The sequence below is a fragment of the Physella acuta genome, unplaced genomic scaffold, assembly GCF_028476545.2.
Source record: "Physella acuta isolate Inbredline_101_S28 unplaced genomic scaffold, ASM2847654v3 ptg002634l, whole genome shotgun sequence".
NCBI lineage: Eukaryota > Metazoa > Mollusca > Gastropoda > Physidae > Physella > Physella acuta.
The window spans coordinates 35,013-45,963 of record NW_026734084.1 but is presented as its reverse complement, the minus strand read 5'-3'; the positions used below and the strand labels follow the sequence as shown (position 1 = coordinate 45,963).

The following is a 10,951-nucleotide window of genomic DNA, read 5'->3' as shown; positions in this document are numbered from 1 at the left end:
GAAGAATATTCACTTTTGTAATATTATTTTTCTTTAGAAACATACATTTTGGAATCAATAGTTCATAATATACACACATTTATGATGGTTTGAAAAAGGAATATTAAAGCAATATATAAAAAAAAACTGTTATTATTTCCAAATAATGTAGAGGAAATTCATTTGGGTTAAGACATAGGACCTATACTGGTGGAAAGATTCACACTTGCCCAATCAAAAAAAAAATGTGTCACACATTTACAAAGCCAAAGTTCGATAGTATCACACATTCACATCACCAACAAATTATACTGACGTCACGTCATGCACTCTACAACTAGACTGACGACACAAGTTATCGTATTAACTTTAGTGACGTCACATATTCAAACCACAAACTGCGCTAACGTCACAAAATCGCTGTACAAACTGTCGTCGCACATTCACACCATCGCTACAATGACGTCACATAGGCACACTTCCTCCAAACTGGTCTGACGTCACCCAATTAACATTATAATCATAGAAAAACAAAAAGTAAAAATACATCCTGATTAATTATCATACATGATACAAATTTAGGAGATATATGATACAGGTATGGCACAGCGTTGTAACACGGTACTAGGGTTCAAAACCCTTATGTCATCAAAGTTATATAGGATTATACTGTACATAGGGTTTAAACCCCAAAGTCATAAAATTGTAGATTTATATCATACTATATACAACATTAAAATATAAGTTACAGTAAATACAATACATTATATACACTTGTGTTTACAAACCTAATAAAATAATGGGATAGGTGTTTAATTAAACAAAATTTAAGGGTCGATAATTGACAACAGTATTTTTATAGAAAATATTTGAGTGAAGGCCTATATAGTGTACAGGACTCTTGATTTTTTCTCTATTTGAGATATTCACATAAGAATAAGAATAAGATAAAGAAAATAATTTAGTCATTGCTGACGTTATTTGTTTACAGTTAAGTTTTTTTTTTCTTTAAAAATAAACATAATTTAAATGGGGATGCAACCATGACGCAAGATAAATTATTATATAACAATGCACATAGCCTGCATATGCTAATACATCAACCATATTCTTTCATGATGCTTTTATAACTATTTCAGTTAACTACCTTACAATGTTATCATGTGTGATTTAATTAAAATTTGTGGAAAAATAGAGTTTATGTTAATTTAAATCAAACGTGGACTATAGAAGTAATAATCTTATATCATTAAAGTAACACTTAAATATTGTTCGTAAGGATTTTGATAAGATCTGCGAGGAATAGAATTTGATAGATAATTTTAATGTAAAATATAGTATTTATTTTATAAAAATCTGTTTATCCTGTTGCTTAGATTTGGTTTTAAGAGGAGGTAACAAGTACCGGTGACAAAGTATTAAAAATATAGTGATTATTTCCCTTTATCTAAGATTGTTATAAAAGTAATAAAAATAAAAAAAATAAAAACTTAAGCATGCACATTTTATAAAAAAACGTGCATAAATTTGAACATTTAAACTTGTGCTGACTATACGAATGTCATTCGTTATTGATTCAAAGTACATGATTTTTTTTTAATTACTTCATTTAAAACGTTTACATTAATTAACATTTAGTTGAAACGGATTTAAGTCTATGTATAAGAAAAATATACAAACAAATTAAAGTGCTAGTCAGGCTTACAGACAGGTAAAAAACGTGGAACCCTTTGTGAAACACAAATAAAACAATCAAGCTAAAGGGAGAGAATGCATTCTAGTATCATGGTATTGTAAATGAACGACAAGGCGACAGGAAAGTTGTGCGGATAGATCAAGCACACTGAGCTAAGCGGACATCTTTTGTGCAGATAGTAAAACAATTTTATCTTTTAATTATTTTTTTTTTGTAACATTCACCGGGAACTCCATCCAGTTCTTGAAATATTCTTTCAAAGAAATCAAGTATTATGCCGGGTGAGAAGGGAGATAATTCACTCATAATCAAGTATTATGCCGGGTGAGAAGGGAGATAATTCATTCATAATCAAGTATTATGCCGGGTGAGAAGGGAGATAATTCATTCATAATCAACTACTATGCCGGGTGAGAAGGGAGATAATTCATTCATAATCAACTACTATGCCGGGTGAGAAGGGAGATAATTCACACATAATCAAGTTGCATGTCGGGTGAGAAGGGAGATAATTCATTCATAATCAACTACTATGCCGGGTGAGAAGGGAGATAATTCATTCATAATCAAGTATTATGCCGGGTGAGAAGGGAGATAATTCATTCATATTTAACTATTAAACCGTTGAGAAGGGAGATAAATCATTCATAACCAGTATTATGCCGGGTGAGAAGGGAGATAATTCATTCATAACCAGAAAACTAGCAGAAAATTCGGATAACTACTTTCATACTTATCGCTCTTCATTTTGAATTAAAAGCCTGCCTCGGATGTGTCTATTTTAAAAGAAAATATGAAGGGAATTTCAAAAAATTAATTATTATCAAAGGATAAATAAATAGATCGATATAAGAATTTAGATAGTGTTTATTAAACACTTTAAAAAAAATAATTTATTAGTTATGCCATATTATGATTGACAATTAATTATTTTCATTAGGCAAATTTTCAATCTTTCAATATTTCTACATTGTTAGTACGAAATTCACAATAACAATCAAAAAGAAAAAAAGAAAATAAACGAAAAAAATTACGTCAAACAAAATGTTAGTACGAAATTAAACACACACATAATATATCATATACAGGCAACATACTATTTAAATGTTATTAATAAAACTGAATGTTTAGTAACATTCCTCCACAACATTAACTATTCACAAACATTTGTATCACTTTTTAACTTCAAATATCACAATTTTCTTACATTAAAAAAAAACGAATCACATCCAATTTTTTAAACTTTAAAATACTAAAATCTCCAAGTTTGGGGTTATTTCCGTCTTGTAAAGGTCAAGGGCATGTCGTCTGCGCACTTAGTAACGGGCAGATACACCATCTTGGAATCTGGGTTAAGCAGCTTCCAGTTAGCCAGACGTGCCACCTCGATCAGGAAGACGGCCATTTCCGCTAGTGCCAGATTCTTCCCGAGACAGGAGCGAGGGCCGATGCCAAAAGGAATGTAGTTGCAAGTCTCAGCTTTTCTCAGCATTTCCTGTCAGGCGCGGGGCAAAAAATTAATTAATTAAATTACTGATGTGTTGCTGCGTTGTAATAATCATACAAATAATTTATTTGAGAGGACATTCATAAGTATTTTTAAATAGCAACGCAGATATAAGCTGTAGAATGCACGTTATAAAAGGAATTGATACAATAATTAGCATTTGGTTAAATCAAGGCTGCTGATCAGTATATGACGAGGTTTAATCAGAACTACTAGATAGAAATAATGACACTAGTTGTATTCAGGACAACTGCTACTCTGTCATTTACAGTTAATTTAGGCTCACTGACCAGCAAATGACATGTAGTTATTGTCGGGCTACTGACCAACAAATGACATTTAGTCAATCCTAAGATACTGACCAACAAATGACAATAGTTAATGCCCAGATACTGACCAGTAAATTTTTGTCCTTCCACCGTTCTGGGAGAAACTCATCCCTGCGTTCAAACACATTCGTGGTAAAATGTGTATCTCTGATGCTATACATCACGGTCCATCCTTGTGGTACCTGCCAGTTCTGATTGATAAAAGAGTATATATATATATATATATATATATATATATATATATATATATATATATATATATACATAACATTATATCTAAGTAGCCCATCATAGTTTTGTTTTTAACTTAAGATTATCAAGCGGTAGAGCGCTAGACTCCTAAACCGAAAGTCTTGAGTTTGAATCCGGGGTTGAGTCTGCAGAATGGGTACCTAACACGTTGGGGAAATTACAGGCGGTAGGACATGGTGCTGACTACACTATCCCTTCATATGCCGAGGTCACAGAAACAGGTGAACTCTACTTCACTTACCCCATGAACCGTCAAGTTCGAAAGGGATCTTTGCTTTTACTATAATGTATAATATTTTTTTTAAAGATGAGTTAGTATATTTTTTTACGGTCATACCTGATTGCATGTTATAATTTACAAATAATCGTAATCCATATAAACAACAATATATTTTTGTTGTTATATTTTGAGAAATATAGACTACTTGATGTCAGGTTTTAATTTACGAGCAAACTAAAAATATAGAAGTACATAATTCTGTACCGTGACAGCAACAGGGACTAAAAACTAAATAAAACAAATGACCTTACCCCAACCTCTAGGGTCTTCTGCGCTTGTCTGAAAACACCCCCGACTGGGGGGTGTAGCCTGAGCACCTCCTTGATGACCCACTGTGTGTACTCCAGGCTCTGTAGGAGGTCATAGGTCAGATGGGTGCTGATGTCTAAAGACGGAAGAATCATCGATTACTTAATTAATAATTAGCTACTGAAAATGTTAAATCATCACAAATTTAAAAAGAACTCCATTAATTAATTAAGACATTAAAGTTTGATGTAAATCCACGAGTTGATAGAAACATAAATGATGTAAATTAACTGTGGCATCAAGTACGAAAGACGCATGTGTTTATAGAAGTGGTTCGAACCGCAGGGGTTTGGTGAGTCAGACTCATGGGTTGGGCGTATGCCAAGACACATACCCGACTCATTTGATTCAGGATCTGATTGGGGCGATAGAAATATTAAGAAGGGTTCGGTGAATGCACGTGTGAAACGGGTGGGGTTCGGTACTTCCAAAAAGGTTAAGAACCACTGGTCAATAGACATAACTCGATGTTGAGAAGGACCTTTCCTATATGTGGACGGCCTATGTACTCAGATACCTAGATGAGGACGTAGGTTTGGTCTTCATTATCCTTAATGGGTAATTGTTTTTAATCCCGCAAAGTGATCCCAGACAAGGCCACTCCCTCCCACCTAACAACACCTACACACCGCCCTTGATCGACCCCCACCTCTCCCCCACACACCACCACCTACACACCGCCCTTGATCGACGCCCCTCTCCCCCATACACCACCACCTACACACCACCCTTTGATCGACGCCACCATCACCCTTACACCTACCTGGGCTCAGCAACCCCTTGGCGTCCAGCTCCTGCCGCAACTTCTCCAAGACATCGGGATGTTTGCCCAACATCAGCAGCAGACACCCCAGGGCGCCGGCCGTTGTCCCGCTTCCCGCGATCAGGAAGGTCACCGCGTTGTCAATCACCTGCTCCTCCGTCAGCCCCGCCCCTTCCTCGCCGGACACGTGACCGCTGCCCGCGAGGAAGACATCAAGGACGCACACATGGTCCTTATCGCCTTGGGAATGGAGCCTCTGCCGGACAAAGTCTGTGATGGTCTTTCTAGCTTTCACAGCCTGAATGAGGGACATAGTCTTTGGGTGACAACTTGTTTAAAAGTCGACAAAGTAGAAAACTCTAAGCAGAACTACTTATTCTTCTTCGTTCTTAATTTTAAGTATATGTGTCAACTGGTTATCCGCCGTTGAGGCCATTGACTCCGATTTCAGCCTGATTTTCTTTTTGGATTTGGTTCCATAGCCTTTGTCCAACCAAGAACAAACTACAAGGCAGCAGTTGTTTGATTTAGAGTTGTCTATGCTAGAAGAGTGGCTGTCCCCAGCTAACGAGCCTCATCTGCTCGAGGGTTTGAACTCGAGACTTTTCGATTTAGCAACCATGAGCTTTACTGACTGGACCACGCCGACCCCTAGCAGGCTACTAAAAGCTCTAAAATTGTATTAAGCAAATGTTTTTATATGATCGGCAGGTAGAACTCAAAACTACTATTCCGAAAAGACTGAGTTCGAATCCGTCCACCCAGCTCTGATTGTTACCCAATCAAAAAGACGACCATCACCACTAATACCCACACCATCATTACTATTCAGCTCTGATTGGTACTTGAAACATGCTATTGAAAACAAAAGCGGCAGGGCATGGAACTGATGTTCAATACTTCTTAGAACATCAAGTACATAGGGGGAAATTTATTTTTTTTATTTTTCATTTGCCAATTAGATTAACTAGAAGTCTTCTACGTATCATAAAGATGAGATGCATATTTTAAAGATTAAACAAAATATTTTTTCCTAAAATTCAAACATGCATTTTCAGGTTTATACTTTGTACGTTGTCTCACCAGATGAAATATATACTGACAGAACTGACGAATTTACTAACCCACATGATAAAATATACTGACAATTATACATGACAAAATCTACTATCCCATATGATAAAATATACTGACAATCATACATGACAGAATCTACTAACCCACCTGATAAAATCTACTAATATCACATCTGGAAACAACTACTAACCCACCTGATAAAATATACTGACAATTATACATGACAAAATCTACTATCCCATATGATAAAATATACTGACAATTATACATGACAAAATCTACTAACCCACCTGATAAAATATACTGACAATTATACATGACAAAATCTACTATCCCATATGATAAAATATACTGACAATCATACATGACAAAATCTACTAACCATCCTGATAAAATATACTAATATCACATCTGGGAACAACTACTAACCCACCTGATAAAATATACTAATATCACATGTGGGAACAACTACTAACACACCTGATAAAATATACTAATATCACATCTGGGAACAACTACGAACCTACCTGATGGTACCCCCCCTCCAGGTATCCTGATCGGCACGGAAATCAAATTCTTGTTGACCTTGACAAACGCCCTTCTAATTTCCCCATCCGGGTCATTTTCCTTTCGCCAACCCAGGGTCACCTCCATGATGACGTCACCCATGAGCTCCTCGCACGCTGGGAACCCCAGGACCCGACCCTCCTGGCACCATTTGAGGATGTGCTCCTGCATCTTCTCCTGGATGCATGGCAGGTAGTCGTCCAGCCTGGGGACCGACAGGTAAATCATAGGACACGGTGGTGGATTGACAGACAGGCTGACAAGGCTGTAAGCGAGGGCCCGCACACAATTACAACCACAGTCAACAATACCATTAACTTCAGTCAACTATCTCAACGGCCACTCCACCTCTACACAAACACAGTCAACACTACCACCAACTTCGGTCATCACCCTCAACAGCCACCCTACCCCACACAATCACAACCTCAATCAACACCACCATCAACTTCAGTCACAACCACCTCAGCCACAACCACCTCAGTCACAACCACCTCAGTCACAACCACCTCAGTCATAATCACCTCAGTCACAACCACCTCAGTCATAACCACCTCAGTCACAACCACCTCAGCCACAACCACCTCAGCCACAACCACCTCAGCCACAACCACCTCAGTCACAACCACCTCAGTCAAACCACCTCAAGAACAACCACCTCAGCCACATCCACCTCAGCCACAACCACCTTAGCCACAACCACCTCAGCCACAACCACCTCAGCCACAACCACCTCAGCCACAACCACCTCAGCCACAACCACCTCAGCCACAACCACCTCAGTCACAACCACCTCAGTCACAACCACCTCAGCCACAACCACCTCAGCCACAACCACCTCAGTCACAACCAACTCAGCCACAACCACCTCAGTCACAACCACCTCAGCCTCAACCACCTCACCTGACTGGTGTTAAGGTTGTCAACAGCGTCTTCTTCAACCTAGAATGTTCCTCCCCGGTAATATTCGTGATGCTGCTGTTCCCGAACATCTGCCGTGATGATGTCGGCACCTTCATAGTCAACAGACCCGGCTCTTTGTTCACTAGCGGGGCAATGTACTCGGCGCCCGACACCCTGACAATGGGGCCCCCTAATATATGGGTCTTGTAGATCTTACCGTACTTTGCTACTCTCTCGACGAAAAACTGGGCACCCTGAAATGTAAACAAACAGATTTCCAATTAAAAGTAATTTTATTTTCAGGAACAATAATAAAATTTTATAAAATAATAGTCGAACCAGTATCCGGTTGGAAAAAGCTCTGTAGACTGCATCACAAAACGATATCCCACGTGGACCACCCCACGCCTTTTACACTTGTACACTCAAAATAATCCCTCTTCTCATTCAATCTCTTGCATACATACATACATACATACACACATACTCACACACACACAGTCATATATATATATATATATATATATATATATATATATATATATATATATATATATATATATATATATATATATATATATGTATACCGGAAGCCCAGGTTGATTTGTAGTTATAGATAGATACATTATTAAAATGAAGCAAATGTTATATTGCACGCCACGCCTAGGCATAACGGCTCCGGGGATACTAAATTGGAAACGGAGATTCCCGAAACTAAAATGAAACCAATTTCTTCGCCGGATTCCGCTTTACCGAAGTTGATGAAAAACAAAAACGGCGATGTTTCTTTTCATCAAATTCTCAACGGACAGTGCGAAAAGGAGAAGGTTCCAAAGCTCAGACAGAGAAGTTCCAAGCAGGTGGGGCAGTCCTTAGCAGACGCTCGCCGTAGATTCGAGAACAGACAAAAAAATTGCCAAGAGAAACCGGTCGAGCAGGGAGTCGTAGTGACGTCATCGTCGTCTGAGACGGTCATGGATCGAGACCAGCTGATCTCGATGCAGGTCAAGGACGCGGAGGTCAAGCCACCGTGCGAGGGACCGTCGACCACCCCACGGGTCACGACGACGCAGGGGGACGACACGCAGACGAAGGTCAGAGCTGTAGAGCCAGGCTTCAAGACCCTGAGGTAAGTCCGGTCTGTTAATAAACCTATACACGAATTTAAAAACAAGCTAGGAAAAAAAAACGTACTTAGTCTTCAGACAAATAAAAACGAGCAATATAAAATCTTCTCCCTTGATACTGTGTAGGACATTACACAAACCTAATAACACCTTCGACGGTTTTTTTGTTTTATTTTTGGTTCACTGTAGGTTATATAGGGATAAAATTTAGTTAGTGCCTTTAGCTGGGGTAGTCTATGCACATATGAAGAAATAAGGCTATCTTAAAGTCAGAGGACGGAGTGGTCTAGACGTAGAGAGCTGGACTGCTAACCCGTATGGCATGAGTTCGAATCCGGGTTCAAGTCAGTAGACCGTCCCTGAGTCCACCCAACTCTGGTGGGTACCTAACTCATGTTAGGGAAAGTAAAGGCGGCTGGGCATAGTGCTGACCACACTATCTCTTCATATGCCGAGGTCACAGAAACAAGTGAACTCTACTTCACTTGCCCCATTGACCGTCAAATTTGAAAGTTTGTCCCCGGGAAGGGTCGCTACGCCTCTGGGGGGTGACACCATTAAGTGCCGCACCGGGTGACACCCGACCTCGCAACGCCACTGCTTAAAGTATGTTTTCAGGAATCATGTTTCTCTTGTTCAACATGTTTCTTCCAGGTCTAGATCTAGTGTGTTTTATTCACAGGTTATGTCGTCTTGTTTGTTCAAACATCGACATGATTGCCATAAGAGTAGCTTTTTAAAGTTATATATATATATATATATATATATATATATATATATATATATATATATATATATATATATATATATATATATATATATATGTATGTATGTATGTATTGTTTTTCTAGCGCCGAAGAGCTCCAGAAACGCAGCGTGACCACCTTTGAGAAGACGGTATTTATCCTGAAATGGATCAAAGATGTCCAACGCTTGTGCCCCACAATCCACCCAGAGAACTATCTCGATAGTCCAGACACAAACCCCCAAACACAACCTTGTAGCCAAAATCTTTAGCTTCTTTTTAACCTACTGATCAATTATTTACTTTATTTATCATCTTCATTATTTTTTTGTTATTCTCCATATATTATATATATATATATATATATATATATATATATATATATATATATATATATATATATGTAGTTATTGGGGAGGTTATTTATATAGAGCGCAGCGCAGGAAATCATTTTCCCGCAGTGGTTAAGTTTCTATCTTTATCCTTCCATCTGAATAAAGAAAAGGTAAGGCCACTCTATATTTGTACGTATTTGTGTTGACTAACTCACCCGACTCTGGTCTTGATACATACAACCACTGTCATGTAGACTGATAGAAATTTTGTAAGCCACCCACCATTCCTTTTTTATATTTTAGTAAATAAACACATGATACATATTTACTGAATAAACCTTTTTTTAAAAAATAGTTTTTCTGTATAATCATTATTTATTTTTAATACATTATACTGGTAATGTTAATTTATATAATAATCAGAATAGTTTTAGTATATCAGTTGCATCTTCTCGCAAGAAAAGTTGGATTACTGAGCCAAAAATCTTTAATATTTATAAACGCAAAAAAAAACCATCGAAAAACAAATAATTATATTATTACGGGAAACGTGCTGGTATTTTGCTAATTAGCGGTGGGGTACGTAGGTCTATACCATAACGGCTGTCTTATCTGTAATGAAAGAAAATGTTTTTAAAACTACCGTCGAATTAACTTTTTATTTTATCTGGATGCGTTACACTTACGCTTGGATTAGTGCGTAGGGGGTAGGGGGGGGGGGGGGGGGGGGTCCGTAATTTTGTGACGATGTGTGATGAGGGGCGGGGGGGGGGGGGGGGTTCAGCTGTTGCGACGTCAAATTTTTGCATTATAAAAAAGCAATGTTATAAACCAAATTTTAGACGTTATTTTAGATAACGGTTTTAATAAATTATAATAGTTTAGACAAGATTTTGGAAAAATATCGATGTTTTAAAAAAATTCAACTGCAATTTTGAGGGGGGTTGTAAGTTGAGGTATGACGTCATTTTAGGGGGGGGGGGGGCGGGTCTGGCTTTTTGTGACGACATGTGACGGAGGGGAGGGGGGAAGGTAAAAATCGTCAAAAAAAAAGCGTGACGTCATTTATGGATGACCCTTTA

The 10,951-nt window shown here is 38.1% G+C and overlaps 2 protein-coding genes across 2 annotated transcripts; one reads left to right on the top strand and one right to left on the bottom strand.

The window, feature by feature from the left end:
* Positions 1-2,731: 2,731 nt before the first annotated feature.
* On the bottom strand, positions 2,732-8,109 carry LOC131933799 (cytochrome P450 26A1). The gene is made up of 8 exons (XM_059290370.1): positions 8,086-8,109; positions 7,663-7,916; positions 6,720-6,964; positions 5,894-5,970; positions 5,116-5,413; positions 4,295-4,428; positions 3,580-3,702; positions 2,732-3,170 (listed from the first exon to the last, which is right to left on the bottom strand). Exons 1-8 carry the CDS (start codon positions 8,107-8,109, stop codon positions 2,949-2,951), a joined length of 1,377 nt encoding a protein of 458 aa, XP_059146353.1. The 3' UTR covers positions 2,732-2,948.
* Positions 8,110-8,320: 211 nt separating this feature from the next.
* Positions 8,321-9,829, top strand: LOC131933800 (uncharacterized). Its single transcript, XM_059290372.1, has 2 exons — positions 8,321-8,791; positions 9,641-9,829. Exons 1-2 carry the CDS (start codon positions 8,382-8,384, stop codon positions 9,804-9,806), a joined length of 576 nt encoding a protein of 191 aa, XP_059146355.1. The 5' UTR covers positions 8,321-8,381; the 3' UTR covers positions 9,807-9,829.
* The last annotated feature ends 1,122 nt before the right edge of the window (positions 9,830-10,951 follow it).

Excerpts from the sequence above, each read along its gene's own strand:
- LOC131933799 (XM_059290370.1), bottom strand. The coding sequence starts at position 8,109 with ATGAGAAGAGGGATTATTTTGAGT. Across the intron at positions 5,971-6,719 it reads TGGAGGGGGGGTACCATCAG|CATGTTTCAAGTACCAATCA; the intron begins GTAGGTTCGTAG and ends TGTTTTCAATAG. Across the intron at positions 5,414-5,893 it reads ATGGTCGTCTTTTTGATTGG|GCTGTGAAAGCTAGAAAGAC; the intron begins GTAACAATCAGA and ends TCCCTCATTCAG.
- LOC131933800 (XM_059290372.1), top strand. The coding sequence starts at position 8,382 with ATGAAACCAATTTCTTCGCCGGATTCCGCTTTACCGAAGTTGATGAAA. Across the intron at positions 8,792-9,640 it reads CCAGGCTTCAAGACCCTGAG|CGCCGAAGAGCTCCAGAAAC; the intron begins GTAAGTCCGGTC and ends TTGTTTTTCTAG.